Raw genomic sequence first — 22080 nt, 5'->3', positions numbered from 1 at the left:
GAGATTGCCTTTTGATTCTTCTCCAAGTTCTAACTTCATCCTACTTATTTCAGATGTCATTTTATGTGCCTGCAGAGAGATGCCCTCTCCTTAGTGGGCAAGTAAATCCAGGGGTCCTCTGCCAAGGTCGCACCATGTAACAGAACCAGAGCAGTCTTTCTGTCTTGAGATTCAGCAAGATTGGGTCATTCTGTTTGCTTAGGTAAGCCCTCCCTCCCTTCTGAAAATGTTTTGGCAGTCCACCCATACTTGGCTCTCTCCAAGAGGTACCAGGGCCTTTCTGTCTCACGAAGAGAAAAGCACAGCGAAGATCAACTGTCCACCATCTCCCGTCTGATACTGGTCCGTGGACTCCTTGATCCTGCAGCAGTGAAGGGGTCAGATGATGGCGGCTCGTGGGAGCTCTGAACTTTGCCTTGAGGTAGTTAAATCTCACAGCACTTTAAACAGAGGATGGAGACCAAAATGACAGCCACAGTGCGGCTGAGGCTGTCGCTCAGTGGAGAGTGCTGACTTAGCTCAGGCCTAGAACTAAAGACAAACGAACAAGGAAGCTCGGGAAGTCCGACTGTAAGGGAAAGGAAAGAGAACTGGCCGGCCAGCTGGACAGGCAGGAAAGCTCAGGAGGGGGCGTCAGACAGCTGTAAATGTGAGCCGAGACAGTGGACAACGACTACTGCCTCTGAAAGACTCCAGGGATGGCAGGAGAGACGACAGCACCCAGTCAGTCCCACGAACCATGAGAACACTCAAACCACACTCAGGACCCTGCTGCAGCAATCACTCTTTCCTTCGCTTACTGTTTTCCTCAAGGGGAAGGGAAAGGTCACCTTACTTTGCTGATGTGCTCAGGGGCCTGGTCTGGAGTACTACTGAATTCTCCACCAATCTGGAGGTCACTGACACAGCGAATTGAATCCCTCAGTTCGGTGAGCTTCTGACTGCCCAATACCAACATTGTCTGGTACGGTTTGTGTTCTCTGTGCTGAAGTCAAACAGTAAGTAAGTGTCCATTTTAAAGACCAGTTAACCACAAATCCCACCAAGACCTGATCTAAATGAAGTTCCTACTTTTTTTCCCCTTGAGACAGGGTTTCTCTGCATAGCCCTGGATGTCCTCAAACCGAGACCAACCTGCCTCTGCCTCCCAAGTGCTGGATTAAAGGTATGTGCTACCATGCCAGTCCTAATTTTCTTTATTTAACCTATCCCCTTGGGCTGGAGTCAGGGTTCAGTAGTACAGCACTTGCCTGTATGCACAAGGTTCTGAGTTTGATCTATAGTACTAAAAACAAATAAATCCCAGAAGTTGGCATTCTGTATTTTCTTAGTTGCTGTATTTTTCTATCTCATATCCATTAATCAGAAGACCAATCTAGAAAAGTTAGCTTAGTGGTAGAGTGCATGTCTACCATGCACACAAGGTGCTGGGTATAATTCAGCTGAGGGGTAGGAGTCGGAGAGCTCACACCAACCAACCCTAAACTGGTTACACCTCCATAGACACCCTTAAGAGTTGCATGTGCATTCCTCATTTCAGCCTTCTGTGGTGTGCTCGTTCTTCTTAGGTGGTATGAATTTACTCTGATGGAACTAACCTCTGCCATCATTACCCAATCACCTCCCCAAATTCAAAACCCACTGGGTACAACAGAGACACCTGATAACAGAATTTTTTACTTTAAAGTTTATAATCAAGGTGATACTAAATTGACATCAGGACCAGGAGCCTTTAGAATACAACTTCATCTAGCAGTAATGTCTTGAATTTTCCTGGAAGTTGCATCACTGAAGTTAGCAATCTATATCCTGCCCTCAAGTTATAAATTCAAAAAATTCATTTTTAAAAACTGGCAAGTAGCCAGCCTGGTCTCCAAATTCAGTTCCAGGATAGCCATAGCTGTTATACAGAGAAACACTGTCTCAGAAAAAAACAAAACCCCAAAAATAAACTAGTAATTTGAGATCTCAAGCAATGCAATTAGTAAGTACAGCCAAGGTGCTTCATAAAAGCCTACTTAAGTGCAAATTATGTATAGCAATATACATAAACCACAGAATTTAGGACCTATCTCTAAAAAAGCAAAAATAGATACAAAATCTGATGCCTGCTTAACATGTGCAGACCTGGCCATTAGTTCTTGACACTATAAAAGGAGGGGAGGGCAAGGACATGTCCATGTCACATTAGAACACAGTTCTTTTAGTAGACTTCTAAGAAATTACTGGGTGTGGCGGTGTGAAGGAGAAATATCCCCATAGTCTCTGACATTTGAAAGAGTGGTCCCAGTTGCTGGTCCTGTTAAGGGAGCCTTAGGAAGTGTGGCTTTGTTGGAGGAAGTGTGTCACTGAGGATGTATTTTTTAAATTCATTTTTACTTTTTTTTTTTTGTTTTTTCGAGACAGAGTTTCTCTGTGTAGCTTTGCACCTTTCCTGGAACTCACGCTGTAGCCCAGGCTGGCCTCAACTCACAAAGATCCACCTGCCTCTGCCTCCCGAGTGCTGGGATTAAAGATGTGCGGCACCACCGCCTGGCTCATTTTTACTTTTAATTCTGTGTATGCTTGTGTTTCCATGTGTGAGTATGTGCATAGAGTTCAGTTGTCTGAGGAGGCTAAAAGAGTGTTGGGTTCTTTAGCACTGGAGTGACGGGTGGTTGTGAGCCACCTGATGTGTGTGCTGGGAACAGAACTCTGGTCCTCTGCAAGAGTGGCAGTTGCTGAGCCTCACTCTAGCCCCTGAGCCTGGGTTTTGAAAGCTTAAAGATTTGCACCATTGTAAGTCTGCTCTCTCTGCTTCCGTCTGTGGTTTGAGATGTGAGCTCTCCGCTTCCAGCTCCAGTGGCCATGTCTGCTACCTGTAGCCTCTGCTTCACCATTTAGACTCTAACCCTCTGGAACCCTAAGCTCCAACTAAGCCCTTCCTTCTGTAAACTGCACTGGTGGTTATGTTTTCTCACAGCAGCAGAAAAGAAACTACAGTACACTGGGTATCCCTAACTTGTTCATTTTATGCATTTTCATCAATGAGGAACTTCCCAAGGATTCTGAACAAAGTCCATTCTGTTCCTCTATCAGCAAATTAGAATCACTATGGAGGTATATACATACTTTCAGTTGCTTCTACTGCAAAATCAGCTACACATTTCAGTGTTGTAAGTGTAATCATTGGTTAAAAGATGTAAATTGCCAGGCGGCGATGGCGCACGCCTTTAATCCCAGCACTCGGGAGGCAGAGCCAGGCGGATCTCTGTGAGTTCGAGGCCAGCCTGGTCTACAGAGTGAGCTCCAGGACAGGCACCAAAAACTACACAGAGAAACCCTGTCTTGAAAAACCAAAAAAAAAAAAAAAAAAAGAAAAAAAGAAAAAAGATGTAAATTTGTTTTGAAATTTGTTGGAACATTTCTTATTAAAACAAAGAGCTCACAAATACATCCTGTGAGTCCTAAAATTAAGATGTCAGACTGTATATGCTAACATTTATTTTGAAACCTGAGATAGGACTCAAATAATGAAATACTTAGTTCAAGGTTACTTTTAGGGACTGGTGGTGTCCCTGGGGTAAAGTGCTTGCCTAATATGCTTGAGGTCCTAGGTTCTACCCCTACTACTCAAAGTTACTTAGCCATGAAAACCAGGTTTCACTACTGACCTTGTTAAATATAACAGGGTACAAGATGTTCACAGATAGGATAAGCTCCCCTTCTTCAATCATGTCTTCTGGATTCTCAGGTTTTTTCCCAAGTGCATGAGATTCCTGAAGAAAGAAAACAAGACCTTGAAATCAGCCACTGTAACTCAGCTAAGAGACAATGCAGCACAGAGCCCCCAGGGAGGGTTCTGGTCAACCTTGGGTTTGATGTCCAATTCTAAGTGAGGAATGGTTAGTCTCCTTATGCTCAGCTTCACCTATTGTAATAACAGAAAATACTTTTTACAGACTTGTTTTGGGGAATGTGTACATAAAACATGTAATAAGACATCTGGTGTTATATACTTAGCAACCAATGATAAACAGAAATATTAGCTAATATTGTTCTGAATGGCATTTCCCATCACTATTCCTTGTTAATAGCCTTTAATATGTTTATAAAATCAGTTTTAACAGAAAGAGCTTGGAGGTTCAGCACTCTACTCCAGGTTGCAAATATATATAATCTTTAACATAATATTCTTTTCTATGTGCTTAATAGTTACAAGGGCCACTAAAATGAAACAGTTAAATGAAAATGCACGATGTTTTAAAAATTAGTGGGAGTCAGGGCTGGAGGAGAGCTTGATGACTAAGAGCACTTAGTGCTCTTGCCGAGGTCCCAGGTTCAGGTCCCAGCATGCACATGGTGGCAGACAACCACCTGTAACTCCAGTTCCAGGGGATCCGATGCCCTCTTCTGCCCTCTGCATGTGGTGTACATTCATACATTAGGTATAGACACATACACATAAACTAATAAATATTTTTGTTTTTAAAACATGGAGTGACATCATGCAGAATAGCTAATTTTTTCTACTGAAGCAGCCACCAGGCTGAGAAGATAAAATGAAATAAATTTCTTTGGAAGTCTGGAAACTGACTGGATATTCCCACAGGCAGAAGAGTGTTTGGAGAAGGGAGAAGCTAATTATATTCTGCAAATAAGCAGTATGTGCAAACCAATACTTCTCCCCATTCCCTCCATCCCACTGTAGATGTAAGATAGCAGCTGAGTTCCCAAAACAGCAGGCTAGTGCCAGGGCAGCCAAGCAGAGACCCTGTCATTAAAATGTGGGGTTGTGTTTGGATTGATCTGGTGGTGCTTTCCTTGACTGGCCCTGTAGGCAACACCTGATCGACCCACCTACTGGAATATTTACATAACTTCTCTTAACAGGTTTTTAAAAACTTTAATTTTTGAAGCCAGACATTTAGGTCACTGGCTGAACATAGGTAATAGACTAGAACTATCAACAGCTATATACAATTAATATGCACAAAGCAAAACAGCCTGGCAGAGTAAAAAGCATAACAACCAATGTCCAGTTTTCAACAAAAACTTACACATGGAACAGGAAAGTTAGAATTTTATATGAATTGACCTCAAGGAAACTCGATCATTGAAATTACTAAAGTTAATTATGAAGCCAGGTACAGTGGTGCATGCCTTTAAACCCAGCACTCAGAAGGCAGAGACAGACAGATATATATATCTCTCTGGCTACCCTGATCTACAAAGTGACTTCCAGGACAGCCAGAGCTAGTGTCTTGAAGAAAAATAAAAGTTAATTAATGAGGACTGGAAGATGACTTAGCAGGTAAAGAGCTTGCTGCCAAGCCTGTATGGAACCCATACAGGGAAGGGAGAACTGAGTCCTGTAAGTTGTCCTCTGACCACATACATACTGTGGCAGGTGTATGTACGTGTACAGCCTGCCCAACAGTCTCACGCACTCTCTCTGAACAAATGTAAAAAAAGTTTTAATATGCTAATTAATTATTCCTTAAAGCAAAGTCTAGACTTGCATATAAATAAAAGCCTATTGAATAAAAGCAAATAAAATAAGATGCTAAGTCAGCTGTCATAAATATGGTCAATGAACTAATAGAAACCAGTTACTTAACTACAGGAAATCAGGTTCCAACTGATTTAACAGATTTCTCAACAGAAAACAAGACAAGAAACAAGTCAGATGACACACTTCAAACCACGAAAGAAGACAGTTCCCAGAATTCTCTATCTAGCAAAACTATCCATTAAGGATGAAGGAAAGACGAAACACGCTGGGACGCAGAGCAGCGGAGGAAGCACTAGGAGCAGCAGCAGCAGCAGCAGCAGCAGCAGCAGCAGCCCCTCTTCAGACTGAAGCCACACACAAGATAACCACTAGGAAGACACTCTTGGTACATGCGGAACAGGAAGGAGGTGGGAACTGAACTGATGCACAACAAAAACCAGTATCTAGAGGAAGGAAGTCATGGAAGACCAGAGGGACAAAAGACACCCCAAGAGCTCAATGATAGAAGCTCTTTCTTCCCAGGAACTAGTATAGCTGTAAATAGATGACATTCTCCATTCTCCAGCCTGAAAGGGCAGGCTGACAGACTGAATTACAAAAACTTTATTCAGCTGGATGTTGTCTACAGGAGGCTCATTTTAGATACTAAGACAGAAACATGTTGAAAGTAAACGGGTAAAGGACATTCCATACAAATCATAACAAAAGAAAACTGTTGGAGGCTGTTTTACTGTCAGACAAAACAGGGTTTAAGAAAGATTATGAGACAAGGTACCATACAGCAGTGAGACACACAATTACAGATACACAGAGAACAAAGGGATCCTAAAATACATACAAAACACTCAAGAGTTGAAAAAAAACCACAATTATGGATTTCGATATTTTTCTTACAATAATGAACTCAATAGGCAGTGGAAGAACTGAACACTAAAAACAAAGACTAACATAAAAAAGCAGACCCCTCCAGCCAACAGTAGCCTTCTCAAGTGCACATGAACCACTCTATAGGACAGCCCACCAACTAGACCTAAAGGAACTAAAATCATACAAAGTAGTTCTGATCACAATTCACTAACACTAGAAACCAGTAACAAGGAAAACTGAAAATTCCCAATGCTTGAGAAGCTTAGGAACACAACAGTACAGCCATGCACAGTGCTGTGTGCCTGTTACCCCATCAGTGCGGGGACAGGAAGGACCGAGGCAGGAAGATTTTAAACTCTGCAGCCAGCCTGGGCTACACAGGAAGACCCTTCTCAAAAACAAACCAATGGGCCGAAGAGGTGGCTCAGAAGCCCGAGGATGTACTGCTCTTGCAGAGGACCTAAGTGTGGGTTGTAGCACCCACCGAGGGCAGCTCACAATTGCAGTGCGGGGGCTGCTTGAGCCTCCTGTGAATCCAGCTTCAGGAGATCCAATGCCCTCTTCTGGCCTCCATGGACATAAATCCACACTCATAATCAAAATTAAAACGACACAAAACAAAACAAAAACCCCATTTGTCAAACAAGCACAGGGAAAAGTATACAGGGGGAGTTCAAAGCACTGTGAGACAGCACAAGCAGCCTACTGAATACACTTCAGGGAAACAGCTAACGGAAAGCCACCTTAGACAGTGAACTGTGGTAAGGAACTGAAAAGAGAGAACAAACCAATTCCAAAATTAGGGGAACTAATATAAGGTGGAGAAAACAAACTAGAAAACAGAAAACTAACCAAAGCAATACTTCTGAGTGTAAGTGTGTCTGTGGAGGTGCCAGTCCCTGGAAGGTTGTGATCCTCCAACATGGGTGCTGGGAACCAAACTCAGAGCCTCAGAAGAGTCAAGACAGGCTTTTAACCGTCAACCACCACTCCACCCAAGTCAGTTCTTTAAAAGACTGAATTACTAAAGTCAGAATAAAAGCAGAGGGCTGTCGAGAGGGCTCAGAGGGTGCAGACACTGTCTGCCAAGGCTGACAAGCTCGGCTGCATACAAACACTAGCTAAGCAGAAATCGGGACCTTCAAAGTACAAAAAGAAAGCCCATTCTGTGCTAAAGGATCTGGCTTTAGGTATCTTTGGGCAACTTTATTTTTTATTTTTTTCATCATATGTGACCAAATCAATATGGTATTCTAGTGAGGTACCCCATTCCTTAGCACTGGGGATCTGGGCCATGGCCTTGTGCACTGCGGACTAGCTCTCGGCCTAGACCAGATCTATCTACCTCTATTCACTTCCTCACTGCTCCCAAAAGGGACCATGTGGCCCTTTGTGCTGAGAGACCACTTAGTGTTTCCTGCTTCCTAGAAAGAAACTAGGAAAGGAGAGGGAGAGAGGGAGGGGGCGAAGGGAGGAAGGGAAGGAGGTGGGGAGGGAGGGACTTATCCCACTGAATCAGCCACATCAAACTCCTCTTGCCACCCTTTTCTGAAGTTGCTGTTTCTAAAGTGTCTTCTCGTCTGCATCAGTCAGTGCTAGAGAAACCTTGGATAGCTTCTGTGTAGCACTTACAATATTATTTTGGGGTGGCACACACCTTTGATCCCAGTACCAAAGAGGCAGAGGTGGGCAGATCTCTCAGTTCAAGGCCAGCCTGCTCTACATAGCAAGTTCCAGGCTAGCCAGAGCTACACAGTGAGACCCTGAGGTCTCAAAAACACACAAACAAAACCACACATGTACATATATACGTGTATATATAATTTCAAAACTATGCTTTTGGGGGGCAGGGGGCCTTGTACCCCACCTGGCTGCAGTCTGTGGGCTGGTGGGGTACTGCTATGTACAGAAGAATGAAGGTAATCCTCATTTACATCACATATTAAAATTAACTCAAAATAGGGCTGGAAAGATGGTATTTACTTTTTAAAGAGGACTTGGGTTTGGTTCCCAATATCCACATAGGGTTCACAACCATCTTTAACTCCAGTTCCCGGGGATTTAGCACCCTCTCTGGCCTTCATGGGCACCAGGCACACAGGTGCTGTACAAACCTACATGCAGGCAAGAAACTCAAACATACAAAATAAAAAAATTTTTAATTAAAAAACAAACAAAAAACCATCAAAATGAATCAAAGACCTAGCCTACAAGCTAAAACTCTAACACTTTACAGAGAAAACAAAGAGGACAATCTTCATGGTACTGAGTTAGGTAATATTTCTTAAATATGCCAAAGTCAGAGAACAAAACAAAAAAAAAAAATGGATATTCTTGATCTCATCAAATCTTAAAACCTGACATCAAAAGAGTGAAAAAGACAATCCACAGAATGAGAGAAAATATTCTCAAATCATAAATATGGTAAAGCTCTAGCATTCTGAACACCCAGTAACAAGACAATAATACTCTAATTAGTAAAGAATAAGAACAGATGTTTCTCAAAATATACAAACGACCAATAATTTAAAAAATGCAGCCGGGTGGTGGTGGTGCACGCCTTTAATCCCAGCACTCAGGAGGCAGAGGCAGGTGCATCTCTGTGAGCTTTTTATGGAAGATAACAGAATTAATACAGAATCATCACATGCCCATAAAATTTTAAGCAGTCATCACAGTGCCTAGCAATTCCACCCCAGGTGTATCACAAAAAGAACTGAAAATAGAACCCAAACACTTATTATATGCCAGTATTCACAGTAACAAGAATTCACAAGAGCCAAAAAGTGGGAACAACTTAAAAGCTAACAGCTATCAACAAATAAACTGTGGCATGTCCATGTAACAAAAGGTTTCATTTGGCCACAGGAAGGAGTGAAGTTCTAACATATGCTACAACACGGATGAACCTTTAAACTTTATGCTAAACGAACCATACAAAAAGGAAAAAAAAAACAAAACTGGGTGGTGGTGGTGCACGCCTTTAATCCCAACACTCAGGAGGCAGAGCCAGGTGGATCTCTGTGAGTTCGAGGCCAGCCTGGTCTACAAAGTGAGATTCAGGACAGGCACCAAAACTATATGGAGAAATCCTGTCTCAAAAAAAGAAAGAAAAAAAATTGTGTAATTCCACTTACGTGCATAAGGTTCATAGAATAGCAATTTCATATAGACCAGGGTTACCAATGAAAGGAGACTAAGTCATTTCTTTTCTTTTTAAAAAGATTTATTTATTTTATGTATGAGTGTTTTATCTGCATGCACACCTTTATGCCAGAAGAGGGCACCAGATCCTACTAGAGATGGTTCTGAGCTACTATGTAGTTGCTGAGAATTGAACTCAAGACCTCTGAAGAGCAGCCAGTGCTCTTAACCTCTGAGCTATCTCTCCAGCACCCCTAAGTCACTTCTTACTTCTGGAAATGATGATTAATAAACATCATTGTGAATGTAACTCCCTGCCCCCCCCCTTTGGCTTTTTGAGACAGGGTTTATCTGTGTAATAGTTCTGGCTGTCCTGGAACTCGCTCTGTAGACACAGCTGGCCTTGAACTCACAAAGAAAGATCCACCTGCCTCTGCCTCCCAAGTGCTGGGATTAAAGGTATAAGTCATCACATCTAGACAGTCTTTTTTTTTCTTTCTTGAGATAGGGTCTCACTGTGTGGTTCTGGTTAGCCTAGAACTCGCTACAGAGATGAGGCTTGGCCTCAAACTCATCTTTGCCTTTTTGTTTGTTTTGTTTATTTGAGACAGGGCTTCTCTGTTTAATTTTCCTGGCTGTCCTGAAACTCGCTTTGTAGACCAGGCTGGCCTCGAACTCAGAGATCTGCCTGTCTCTGCCTCCTGAGTGCTTGGACTAAAGGCGTGTGCCACCACGGCCTGGCTCCATCTTTGCCTCTTGAATGCTGGAATTTAAAGGTGTATATTACCATGCTTAGCTTTAAAGTCACTCTTAAAAAAAATTTTTTTTTATTACATTAAATTTCTTTTATTTTTCTGTATGGATGTTTTGTCTGTATGTATGTCTTTGTACCATGTACATGTAGTGCCTACAGAGGCCACTGAAGGGGGCATCTGTCCCCCCTGGAACTGGAGTTATAAACCACTGTTAGCCTCCATGTAGGGGCTGGGAATCAAACCTGGGTCTTTTAGAAGATCAGTCAGTGCTTTTAACTGCTGAGCCATCTCTCTAACCCAAAATTTTTATTACAAGAACATGCCACCATGGGAGAATGGATCAGTCAGAGGGCAACTTTTGGAAGTCAGCTCTTTTTCTCTATCAAGTGGGTTCTGGGGATCAAATAAATTGTTAGGCTTGGAGGCAGGCACAACAGTGCATCTTGTCAGCCCCAATGTCACTTTACTGAACCCTTGAAATAGACAAAAATGGTTTCATTTTATTCATTTCTAACATTTTTAATTTTCATTTGTGTATATTTACTGTATATGACCCTGGGTTTCATTAGGGTATTTTCTTTTTTAAAGATTTATTTATTATGTATGCCTTCAGGCCAGAAGAGGGCACCAGATCTCAATATAGATGGTTGTGAGCCACCATGTTGTTGCTGGAAATTGAACTCAGGACCTCTGGAAGAGCAGACAGGGCTCTTAACTGTTGAGCCATCTCTCCAGCCCTCGTTAGGGTATTTTCAACCAAGTTATTGATGTATAATCTCTTTTGAGTGTATCCACCCCCATGTCCTACCCTCCCAAGGCCTTGCTATGGAAACAATGCTGGAGTGGAACTTGCAGGGACCCTTCCTGTCTGTCTTCGGAGTGCTGAGATTACAGGCAAGCACAACCATGCCCAGCCAAACGGTGTTTTGTTACGTAATTCTACCACAGCTGGAAACGGTGGAAGACACTCAAGTCCCCAGCAGTGACGTATGTCTACCAGCTCCTGTTCTTCAACACCTTATCTTAGTTAGGGTTTCTACTGCTGTGAAGAGACACATGATCACGGCAACTCTTACAAAGAAAACACTTAACTGAGGTGGCTCACTTACAGGTCAGAGGTTCAGTCCATTATCATCAGGTGGGACATGACGATGTGCAGGCAGACATGGTGCTGCATAAGTAGGTGAGAGTCCTACATCTCTAGGCAGCAGGAAGTGCTCTGTCTCACTGGGTGTGCCTTGAGCATATATGAGACCTCAAAGCCCACCTCTGAATATGATAAGATAAAAAGGTCAATTTTTGAATCTACTTTTCAAAAGGAACTACTTGGTTTTTTTTGGTTTTTTTTTAAAGATTTATTTATTTATTATATATACAGTATTCTGCCTACATGTGTCCCTGCAGGCCAGAAGAGGGCACCAGATCTCATTATAGGTGGTTGTGAGCCACCATGTGGTTGCTGGGAATTGAACTCAGGACCTTTGGAAAAGCAGTCAGTGCTCTTAACCTCTGAGCCATCTCTCCAGCCCCGGAACTACTTGTTTTAAATAGGGTAAGTAATGAAACTTTTTGTCTGAGATTATCAAATGTTACTGGACTGGACACTGTTATATATTAATGGAGTTTTTTGCCTGAATCTGTGAAATGTTAATGGACTAGACATTGTTAATGTAATTTTTGACTGTATATATTGTATATACTTATTGGATAGTTTTTCTTGTATTAGTTATAAGCTTTTTTTAATTTTAGACAAAATAAGGGGAAATGTGGTATTGTGTTCCCCAAAATATTGTGCACCCTAATAAACTTATCTGGGGTCAAAGACAGAACAGCCTCTAGATACGAAGGCTAGAAAACGGTGGCACTCACACCTTTAATCCTAGCATTCCAGAGGTAGAAATCCCTCAGGATCTCTGAGTTCAAGGTCACATTGGAAATAGCCAGGCATAGTGACACATGCCTTTAATGCCAGAAAGTGAGCCTTTAATCCCAGGGAGTGGTGGTAGAAAGCAAAAAGGTATATATAAGGCGTGAGGACCAGAAACTAGAAGCATTTGGCTGGTTAAGCTTTCAGGCCTCTAGCAGCAGTTCAGCTGAGAGCCTTTCAGATATGAGGACTCAGAGGCTTCCAGTCTGAGGAAACAGGATCAGCAAAGAAACTGGCGAGGTAAGGAAGCTGTAGCTTGTTCTGATTCTCTGATCCAGCATTCACCCCACTAACTGGCCTCAGGTTTGATTTTATTAATAAGACTCTCTTAAGATTCCTGCTACACACTTCACAGTGGCACACTTCCTCCAACAAGGCCACACCTAATAGTGCCACTCCTTTGTTTTAGAGTTTCATGCATGAAGCAATGGATTAAAAATATGGTTTTAAAAGCTGGTGGTACACGCCTTTAATTCTGGCACTCAGAAGATAGAGGCAGGTGAATCCCTCAGAGTTCAAAGTTAGCCTCCTCTACATAGCAAGTTCTAAAATCTGCTCCCTTCCCACAGGAATATGGTTCCTAAGTAAACTCAGGAACAGAACAAAACCGTCCCAGGAACAGAGTGGTAAACAGGCACGAATTTGGTCGGATACCGACATAAGGACAAACTAAAAGCAGAAATCAGCCAGAGAGCTGGAGTCAAAGTGTGGCCCTTTCAGGGCCATGGGTGACGCTCTCCAACTAGTTCTCATCAGGCACTAACAGTCAGTGACACGCTCAGCTTACTGTTTCATAGCAGAGGGCTGGAAAGGTGAGACTTACCATTTCATAAGCAAATGTTTCTTGTCTACAGGCGCGGTCTATCGTGATGTTTTCTTCCCGATAGTCCAAGAGCCCCTTCCGAACACTGACATGGACACATGAAAATAAAACGGTCAGCATGCTTTCCTGAATATTTAAAATATGCTTTAAAAAGGTCTATTTTTATTTTATTTGTGTGTTTGCCTGCATGTGTACCTGGTACCCACAGAAGGCAGAGGACGACATTAGATCCCTTCCAACTGGAATTTTTGAGCTCCTATGTAGGTACCAGGAACTGAACCCAGGTCCTCTGGAAGAGCAACAAGTGTTTCTTACCACTTAGGCCTTAACATATCCTTACTCTTCAACATTTTTTGTTGTTGTCTTAGCAGAGATAAGAGTCAAATCCAAAATTTCACTTATGCTAGGCAAGCACTCTACTACTGAGCTACACTAACCAGCTCCAATCTTGTAACTTATTATTTTAGACTACTTTTCGACTTAAGTTACAAAAACAGTACCAAGACTATATCCCTTCTCTCTCTCTCCACAGCTTCCTCCTCCCAATATCTTCTGGGATCACAAAACCCCAAACAGGAATTAACATCAGCACAATGATTATTCGCTACAGATGGTTTCCAGATTGCACACAACCTTTAAGTAGGGCTTTCTTTTCCCCGTTCCAGAGTCCTATCTAGGATCCTACACGACACTGGCTATTTTCTCTTTGACCTTCCAGCCTGTTAGTTTCAGCCTCTCCTCAGCCTTCCTGATTCTAACACTGTAGCAGAGTGCCAATGGGTCAGGGCACTCTGTGACTTAGGTGAGTAGTTTCCCTGTGACTGGAGTAAACAGCATCTTGTCAAGCACGTTACAAGGCTGATGGCATCCTTCCTAGTACAGGCCAGCCCAAGAGTCTGGTAATAACACGCAGTGTTACTAATGATGTCCTGTGTCAGGTAAGTTCTGTCTGCCAAGTGCCTCCACTAGACAGTACTTTATTTTCTCTGAAATGGATAAAGATCTGGAGGGAGGTACTTTTTTTTTTTAATGATTTATTCATTTTTATTTTATATGCATTGGTGTTTTGCCTGCCTACATGTCTATATGAGGGTGTCAGATCCCCTCAGAATGGGAACTACAGACAGTTACGAGCTGCCATGTGGGTGCTGGGAATTGAACCCAGGTCCTCTGGAAGAGTCTTAACCACTGAGCCATCTCTAGCCCCTGGAGGGAGGTACTTTGAGACAATGCAATACTGCTTCTTCTTGCAGGAATTTAGCACTCATTCGACATTTCCCCCCCTGCAAACCCATTTACCTAATGTTAATTTTTTTTCCCCACTGAAATTCTATTGCAAAACAACTTGTCCTTTCTCCTTCACTCGTTTCTATTAGTACAAACTCCACTCACACTCATTTTATTCCATGGGTTAAAAATCTACTATTACTTTGTTGCTCAAATTGTTCTTGCTTTAGTCACAAGGGACCCCAAACATTCAACAGGCTCTGATCTTTTATTATTTTTGGTAGAAGAAGGTATGCATTCCTTAGTTTGTGGAACCACAGACATTCAAAACTCACTCTACTTCTCTTATCCAAAGCCTGGCATTAACCCTTCTAAGAACCTGCGTTCCTTTACTGGAGAGGCGTTTTGTATATTTTAAAACAAGGTCTCATGTAGCCCTATCTGTTCTTGAACTCACTATATAGCAGGGGATGACCCTGAACTCTGATCCTCTTGCCTCCATCTTCCAAGCATTGGATTACAGATTACACCATCATGTCCAGCATGGGAGACAAATTTAGAAGCTAGTATCTAGATACTGTGTGTTTTGATTACTAGAGTTACTGCTTCTAAGCCTTTTGGCTGAGACAGGCACAATCATGTCTGTTAACCCATGCACGTACAAGCATCTATATTTTCTGTGCCTGTTATATATTAAAAATCCTAAATTTACATGGATACTTTTATGTGCATGTGGTACGTGTGTGTGTGTGTGTGTGTGTGTGTGTGTGTGTGTGTGTGTGTGTGTATGGAAGTCAAAGGTTGACATTGGATGGATGTCTTTATCATGTTCCTTTATTTTAATTAATTTATTTATTGTGGCAGGGTCTTACTATATATATATATAGCCCTGCTACCCTGGAACTTGTAGACCATGCTGGCCTTGAACTTGGAGATCTATCTGTCTCTACCTTCTCAGTGCTAGAATTAAAGGCATATACCACCATATCTGGTTCCACCTTATTTTTTTTTAATTATTATTATTTTATTATATGTATATAGGTGTTTTGCCTGCATGTCAGTCTGTATACCACATGAGTGCCTGGTGCTCAGGAACCAAAAGAGAACATCAGATCTCCTGGAAATGGAATTACAGAAGGCTGTGAGCCACCATATGCATGCTAGGAATTGAACCCAGGTCCTCTGGAACAGCAGCCACCTCTCCATGGTACTGCTCTCAGGATCCCCATGTCTCGGATTAGATGTGCACTACTGCCTCTTTTAAAGAGGGGACTAGGGAGCCAATTTAGTTCTTTTCTGACTGAGCCATCTCTAAAGCCTTCTATTTGGATACTTCAAATCCCGTAAACCACAAGACTCAGTGTCCAACTTCTTACTTCTCTCCACAAGTGAGAAGGACGGCCCCGAGGACCGGCACCGGCATCTGTTCCAGTGCAGTGGTCACACACATCAGTTTCCAAGCTGCTACACTAGTCCGGTAAATACCAGCAGGCGAGTGGATCTTCCTTCAGCCTTCCGTCATCACCAGCGTGCAGACGCAGAGTAGGTCTCTGTGTCCTTAGTGCTGTTATGCATTTCTAAAACACACGTGTTCACTTGCTAGCTTTTGTATCCTATTTTGTTTGGGTTTATAAACTCATATGCAAACATACATTTTCTTTGTTTATAATAAAGTGTGTGTGTGAATGTGTGTGCGTGTGTGTGTGTGTGTGTGTGTGTGTGTGTGTGTGTGTGTGTAAGCCAAGGACAATCTTTAGTGCTGTTCTTCAGTAGCTATCCGCTCCTTAAATTTTACTTATTTTTTTTTATTTGTTTATTTATTTTGGTTTTTCAAAACAAGGTTTCTCTGTAGAACAGCCCTGGCTGTCCTAGAACTCGCCCTGTAGACCAGGCTGGCCTCAAACTCAAAGAACCACCTGCCTCCCAAGTGTTGGGATTAAAGGTGTGCGTCACCATTGACCAGCTTAGTTTCCTTTTTTTTTTTTTTTTTGGGTGGGGTCTTACTAGACCAGGGTAGCCTTACACTCATGGTCTATCAGTCTCCCAGGAACAGGGTTACAGATGTGAGCTATCACATTCAGCTTGCAAAATATTATAGTATCTTAAATACATAATAAATATAGGGGGATATTTAACACACTATGGGAAATCCACACAGTAGAGTAAATAATGAAGCTATGATGAAGATTGAAATCAGTGACTTCCAAGACATAGTAGTGAATGGAGAGAGAAAGCAAAGCCACACAGCGTATGGTAACCTTGGAAGAAAGGGAAGCTAGGTACAATCCACTGGTTCTTACCTACAAATACACATTACTACCTCTTCTGTGAAAATGAACCTTCACAGTTGAAAGTTTCCTTTTGCCACCTGGCACTCATTGACTCTGTAAATAACGGACAACGGAGAAACCCTGTACTGTATGTAGCACATGAGCGAAGGTTTTGCTTCCTGGTCCGCAATGCCAGCTGAGCAGAGTTCTCAAGGGTCGACAGCTCCCACTCGTCAATCCCCAGCTCCTGCACTGCACTGCAGTCCACAGCACCCGGTGCCCAGCAGCTCTCCTCGCCACCTCGTCCCTCCATAGCTTTCCCCAGCACACTCGGTGGACTTCCAGCACAGGAACATCACTGCACTCGGGAAACAGAGGCAGGTCCTCTCTAAGGGATCTGGGTCTTACTCTTGGGGAAGAAAGGCCCTCCTCCGGCATCCTCTCAGCCCAAGGGGGGACGATCCTTACACCCACTCTGTCATATACTCATATTTCCTTTATTATTTCTATCAAGACCTCATTGCTCCAATCCTTTTTTAAAGGTTTTTGCTTGTTTTGTTTTGTTTTGTTTTTGAACCTGGAGGGTTTTCTGTATAACCCAGGCTGTGCGGAAACTTACCATGTAGCCCAGCTGGTCTCAAAACTTGCCTCACGCCTAAGCGCTGTGATTACAGGTGTGAACTGCCATGCCCAGCTATAAAGTTAACAGTCCTTTAGATTAAGCTTTCTCCATTAAAGTGACTGCTCTGTTTCTCCTAACTGAACTCAGACTGCTAAAGGAGATAAAATGCACAAGTATCCACTGATCTGAAAAAACCAACAGGGTAAACCACAGCTAGAGAGGCTGGTTGTCTACAAGGGGTCAGTGTGGAGGAAGTGAGGGAATGGGAAGGATTAGTAGGAGCAAAAATGTGTGGCATTCTCCACTCTTCATTGTTGTGGTTACATTCTCCTTGTTGTTTTTATGCCCTAAGGCAGCCAGGCCAAATCAGTGGTTTGTTTTGTTTTGACTTTGGATCAGGGGATCGAAACCAGTGCCTTGTGCATACTTGGCAAGCATTTTGCTACCAAGTAATTTCTTTATTCTGGGGTCTTTTGAGACAAGGTCTGATTGTAGTCCAAGCCTGCGTGAGACTGGCAGTGACCCTTCCACCTCAGCGTTTCAGCCAGGTCTAGAAGGAGTTGTAACTGTGCTCCAAATACCCACATTATCTTTCTTAAACTTTTTAATCTAAACTATTGGTTCATCTCTCTTCCCCTCATTTTCCCATGAGGTGTTTTTGTCCTATATGTGGCTCTTGTAGTAAATACTTGATTTTCTCCAAATTCACAGGGTACCTTTCGGCATTATTTATAGTGCTTCTGCCATATAAACATTCTATGTTTCTTTTCAGTTTCTCTGATTTGAGTCCTGGTTTTACTGCACTCTAACGCCTCTCTCAAGTTGATCTTATAAACAGTCACTTCCTGCAGTAAGTTCTCTTTGGAGTCTCATTTCCTCCTGTGTTTCTGTGATATTCAGGATCAGTTTAGAAGAGCCCCAACTTAATGGTGTTTTTTTCTGTCATCCTAGCAGTCTAAGGTTGAATTTTTGTTTTTACATTTATTTGTTTACTACGTGTGCAAGTACGAGTGTGTACTCCTGCTACGGTGGATTACTTACGAGGTGTAGGTTCTCTAATTTACGATATGGATTCCAAAAATTAAACTAAGGTTGTCAGCTTTGATGGGAAGCACTTTTACTCACTAATGCATCTTGAGGGCTCAAAATCTACTTTTAAAACATCATTTATGTTTGGGTCTTAGGATAAGAGTTATGGATCTTCTAATTTTGCGGTTCTCTTTTTCTTGCAGAACCTTACAGTTTCTTCTTATCCTTTAAATGGTACATGTTGGTTGGAGCAGTAAACAGTGCTTTCTTGGTCATACCAGTGAGGGGGATGGGTAGAATACCTTAGTTGAAATTGTTATGGGTTAAACGTAAGGGAAACAGATTTTACTATTAGCATATTAATAATTCCCTCTCTGATTTCACGAATTAAAACCTCCTGTTTTTATGTGGTTAAACTTTAAATACTGGGAGGTAGAGAAATGGCTCAGCAGTTAAGAGCACTGGCTGCTCTTCCAGAGGACTCAGATTCAATTCCCAGCTCCCACATCATAGCTCGCAACCATCTGTAACTCCAGTTCCAGGGGATCTGACACCCTCATACAGGCAAAACATCGCATAAAAATAAATAAACCTTTAAAAAAGAAAAAACAAAAACAAAAACCCTTAAATACTAAAGCTAAGTTGTTTAGCGTGTTAATGACAAGGGGGCTTACGCAGAGCAGATCACTTTCTCACACTTGTCTTCTTTCCCTCGTCAACACCCAAGTGTGCCAAGAAACTTCTTCGTTAGACAGGGGGACAGGAGCAGAACCAAGAATCAAGGGACCTTAGACTTTCCAAACAGCCCGGAACCAGGTTGGCCTTGACTTTCTGGCAACTCTCGTTCCTCTGTCTCTCAAACACTAGGATTACAAATGTGAGCCGCACTCTGGCCAGATCTGTGTGTTTATTTTTATGTTAAATTATTGACACAAGAAAGGAAGGTTTAGGGAAAGACAAGCTTCAGGTTTTTTTGAAAAGTCCAACATTTTATCTGTGAGCCTAGCATTGGTGTCACATGCCTTTAAGCTGTTACACAGAGAAACCCTGTGGGGGGGGGGGGATATTAAGAAACAAAACAACTGGTGCTTGTTTCCTTTTTTGAGACATCATACACCCCTGACTGGCCTGGAACTCACTCTGTAGACCAGGCTGGCCTTAAAACTCAGAGATCCACCTCTGCCTCCCTGGGATTAAAGGTGTGTGCCATCATTCCCAGCCACAACTGGCTCTTTACCACGGTATTTCGAGAAACACCATCTGAGTATTTAGCTTGCATTCTAAAATTTAAGTAGATTAAGTCTACATTAAAAAATAAGTGCAAATTTGAATATGTATTGAATATTAGAGGTTTTGTGTTTCTACATTTTTTTTTGATGTAAGAATATCACCCTGATTATGCAAAATGGTACTTTTGGAGCTACAAACTGATGGACAGATGGGAAAAAACACACATCTGTACCCTATACTCACAGAGTTAAAGCAAGGAAGTCCAAATGTTTAAACAACAACAACAAAAATCAATCATTGTTGAACTCACTATGTAACGGAGGCTAGCCTCTAACTTGCATTAACCTTCCTGACTCAGCTTCCTGAGCGATGGAATTACAGCCATGAGCCAGGACGCCAAACTCAATGGTCGGATTTAAGTGGTGAGGATGTGGAGAACAATACTATACTTTCCAAAGTAAAATATTCAAAAAGTGTTCAGACAAATAGCAGAAATGCTAACAGTGGAGTTTAGTGGTACATCGTTTCGTCCCAGCACCAAAACAAACAAACAACACATAACAAAACAAAATCATACCATAAAGTCACTAGGTCAGTGTTCTCTGGGATGACTTCTGGGTCTTCACTTTCTTTGAGGCATCTCAGTTTATCAAGGCTTAGAAAGAGGGAGGGGTCGGGAGAGGGAGAAAGGAAAAGCAACATTTTATAATCAGCCGTGCTGTTTTACAACGGCGGGTCAGAGCTTGTCCTAAATACATCACTGAATAATTAAGAAGTCTTATGAAATCCAGCAGGCGGCTCAAAGGAGGTCAGAATTCAAGACAATCGTTTCTCTGCCAATATGTTATACTGAAAGGATGTATGTTCATTTGAGGACTGCCAGTACTGTCAAATGGAAGACCATTACAAGTAAGTTTTATACTTCCACCCCCAGGTAAGGTACTTTTGAGGAAATTTAAGTAATAACATATTCACGAGGACCACTAGATTTTAATTGGGCTTTTAACATTGCTCTGATCAAGTCTCCTCCATCTCCACGTACTTCCATTGTCCAAATGTCAATGACAGATACATTACCACTGTTACTCCAGCAAGCGCCTTAAAGATCAGAGAAGAAAGTCTTTTATGCAATTGTCGCGTCCCGTTACTGGATCGACCCTCATAAACTACTTTTGGACCCTAGCACCTCTTCTGGCCTTCCGGAAAGGGTTTGGGAGGTGGGAGGGGTGGGGGATGAAGGTTAAACCACTGGCCCGCGGCCGGAAGAGTCCCTGGGGAGCGCAGGGAGGAGGCTGCACCCAGCCGGATCCACCGGGAGCCCTGAGGCCGCGCACTCACCCGCACACGACCTTTAGCTCTGCGGCCGCCTCCAGACTGCAGCCCAGATCCCCGGCCACCGCAGCATCCTCCAAGCCGTTGTCCGACGTCCCTCCGTCCGCCGGCTGCGCGGCTACCTGGGGCTCGCTCAGCGACAAATCCCGGGTCCCGAGCCGGGCGCGCCACAGCTCCCCAAAGGAACCCACGTGGAACTCCCGGGTGTGCAGCTCCGGAAGCTCGTACTCTGGGAAGTTGCCGTGGCTCGCACTAGGGACTGGGTGCTGCATACCACCCGCACCGCCGCCCTGCGGGTCCTCCGCCATATCAGCCGCGATCCCTTCCGGCAAAAGCTGGTGAGCCAGTGTCGCGGGGCGTGACGGGATTTGTAGTTGCGCGCGGCTCCTGGGCGGCGGGCGGTTGCGCAAGCCAGGTCTCAGAAACTACATTTCCCGGCAGACCGCGGCCACCACCTGGGCGCGGCTCGGTCGCTGGGGGCAGGGCTGGGTGCATTGTTCTCTGCTTGTCCGAGGGCGGCGCCGCTCGATGTGTGCTTGGCGGAGCTGACTGGTTACTGGGACCCACAGTTACCTAAAGACTCTATCACTGGGGCCTCTCTCACACTTTCCTCAGCCCTGGTTCGTGGGGAGGTACTTTTGTCCAGTGATGTTGGGAGCTATGCTACTGCCCCCATGTCCTAGAGCGAGAGAGTCCTGGAGGGCAAGGGCCAGGGGCACTGAGACCGGTTAGATCAGAACCTTCCGAAAGGCCCCGTGTGCGTTTGCATGAGTGCCTTGCTGTATACATGAATAGTAATGCTTTGGAACGTCGGCTGTGCTTCACACGCGGTTCATTCTTAGCCATGTATATTTTAAAAACTAGCAAATAGAAGTAGCTTAAAACTCAGTGGGTCTAGATAATCAAGAAGCTTTTGCCATCTCTCAGGTGTTCCAAAGATCAAAACAGGGTGTGCAATACAAGCCCTGGCTTGTATGGTTGTCATGTGACACATACCGTATAATTCACCCGTTTAAGCTTTTCTTTCGGTGACCTAGTATATTCACAGTTGAGCAATGATTAGTTTGAGAACGTTTTAACCACTCCTGAAAAGGAAATCTGTTGCTTTTAACTATGACTCCCAGTCCTTCCAACTTCAGCCAACAACTTTGCGTCTGTAAAGGTTTGGGATCTGGGCTTTTGGAAATACGATCTCACGATGTAAACCAGGCTAGCCTTAGAGCTTATAGCAATCAGCCTACCTCTGCCTTCTGAATCCTGAAATTAAAGGTGTGTTCCACCATACCCAGCTTATTTTCTGTATTTAATATAAACATATATGATCGTTTGTAACTGGTTTCTGTAATATTGCAGAATATTT

General features: G+C 43.1%; 1 protein-coding gene across 1 annotated transcript in view; it reads right to left on the bottom strand.

Annotated features, from left to right (window-relative positions):
- The window catches only part of Snapc3 (small nuclear RNA activating complex polypeptide 3), a 31381-nt gene extending 10328 nt beyond the window's left edge, over positions 1-21053 (bottom strand). The window contains exons 1-5 of the mRNA XM_059254491.1: positions 20727-21053; positions 19966-20043; positions 13011-13095; positions 3654-3758; positions 836-985 (exon numbers count right to left, since the gene is read on the bottom strand). Coding sequence (XP_059110474.1) covers positions 836-985; positions 3654-3758; positions 13011-13095; positions 19966-20043; positions 20727-21028 — 720 coding nt within the window. The 5' untranslated portion in view covers positions 21029-21053. The remainder of the gene's footprint in view (positions 1-835; positions 986-3653; positions 3759-13010; positions 13096-19965; positions 20044-20726) is intronic.
- Positions 21054-22080: the final 1027 nt, after the last annotated feature.

Source organism: Peromyscus eremicus, chromosome 2 (genome assembly GCF_949786415.1).
Source record: "Peromyscus eremicus chromosome 2, PerEre_H2_v1, whole genome shotgun sequence".
Lineage (NCBI taxonomy): Eukaryota > Metazoa > Chordata > Mammalia > Rodentia > Cricetidae > Peromyscus > Peromyscus eremicus.
This window is presented reverse-complemented; position numbering and strand designations above follow the sequence as displayed.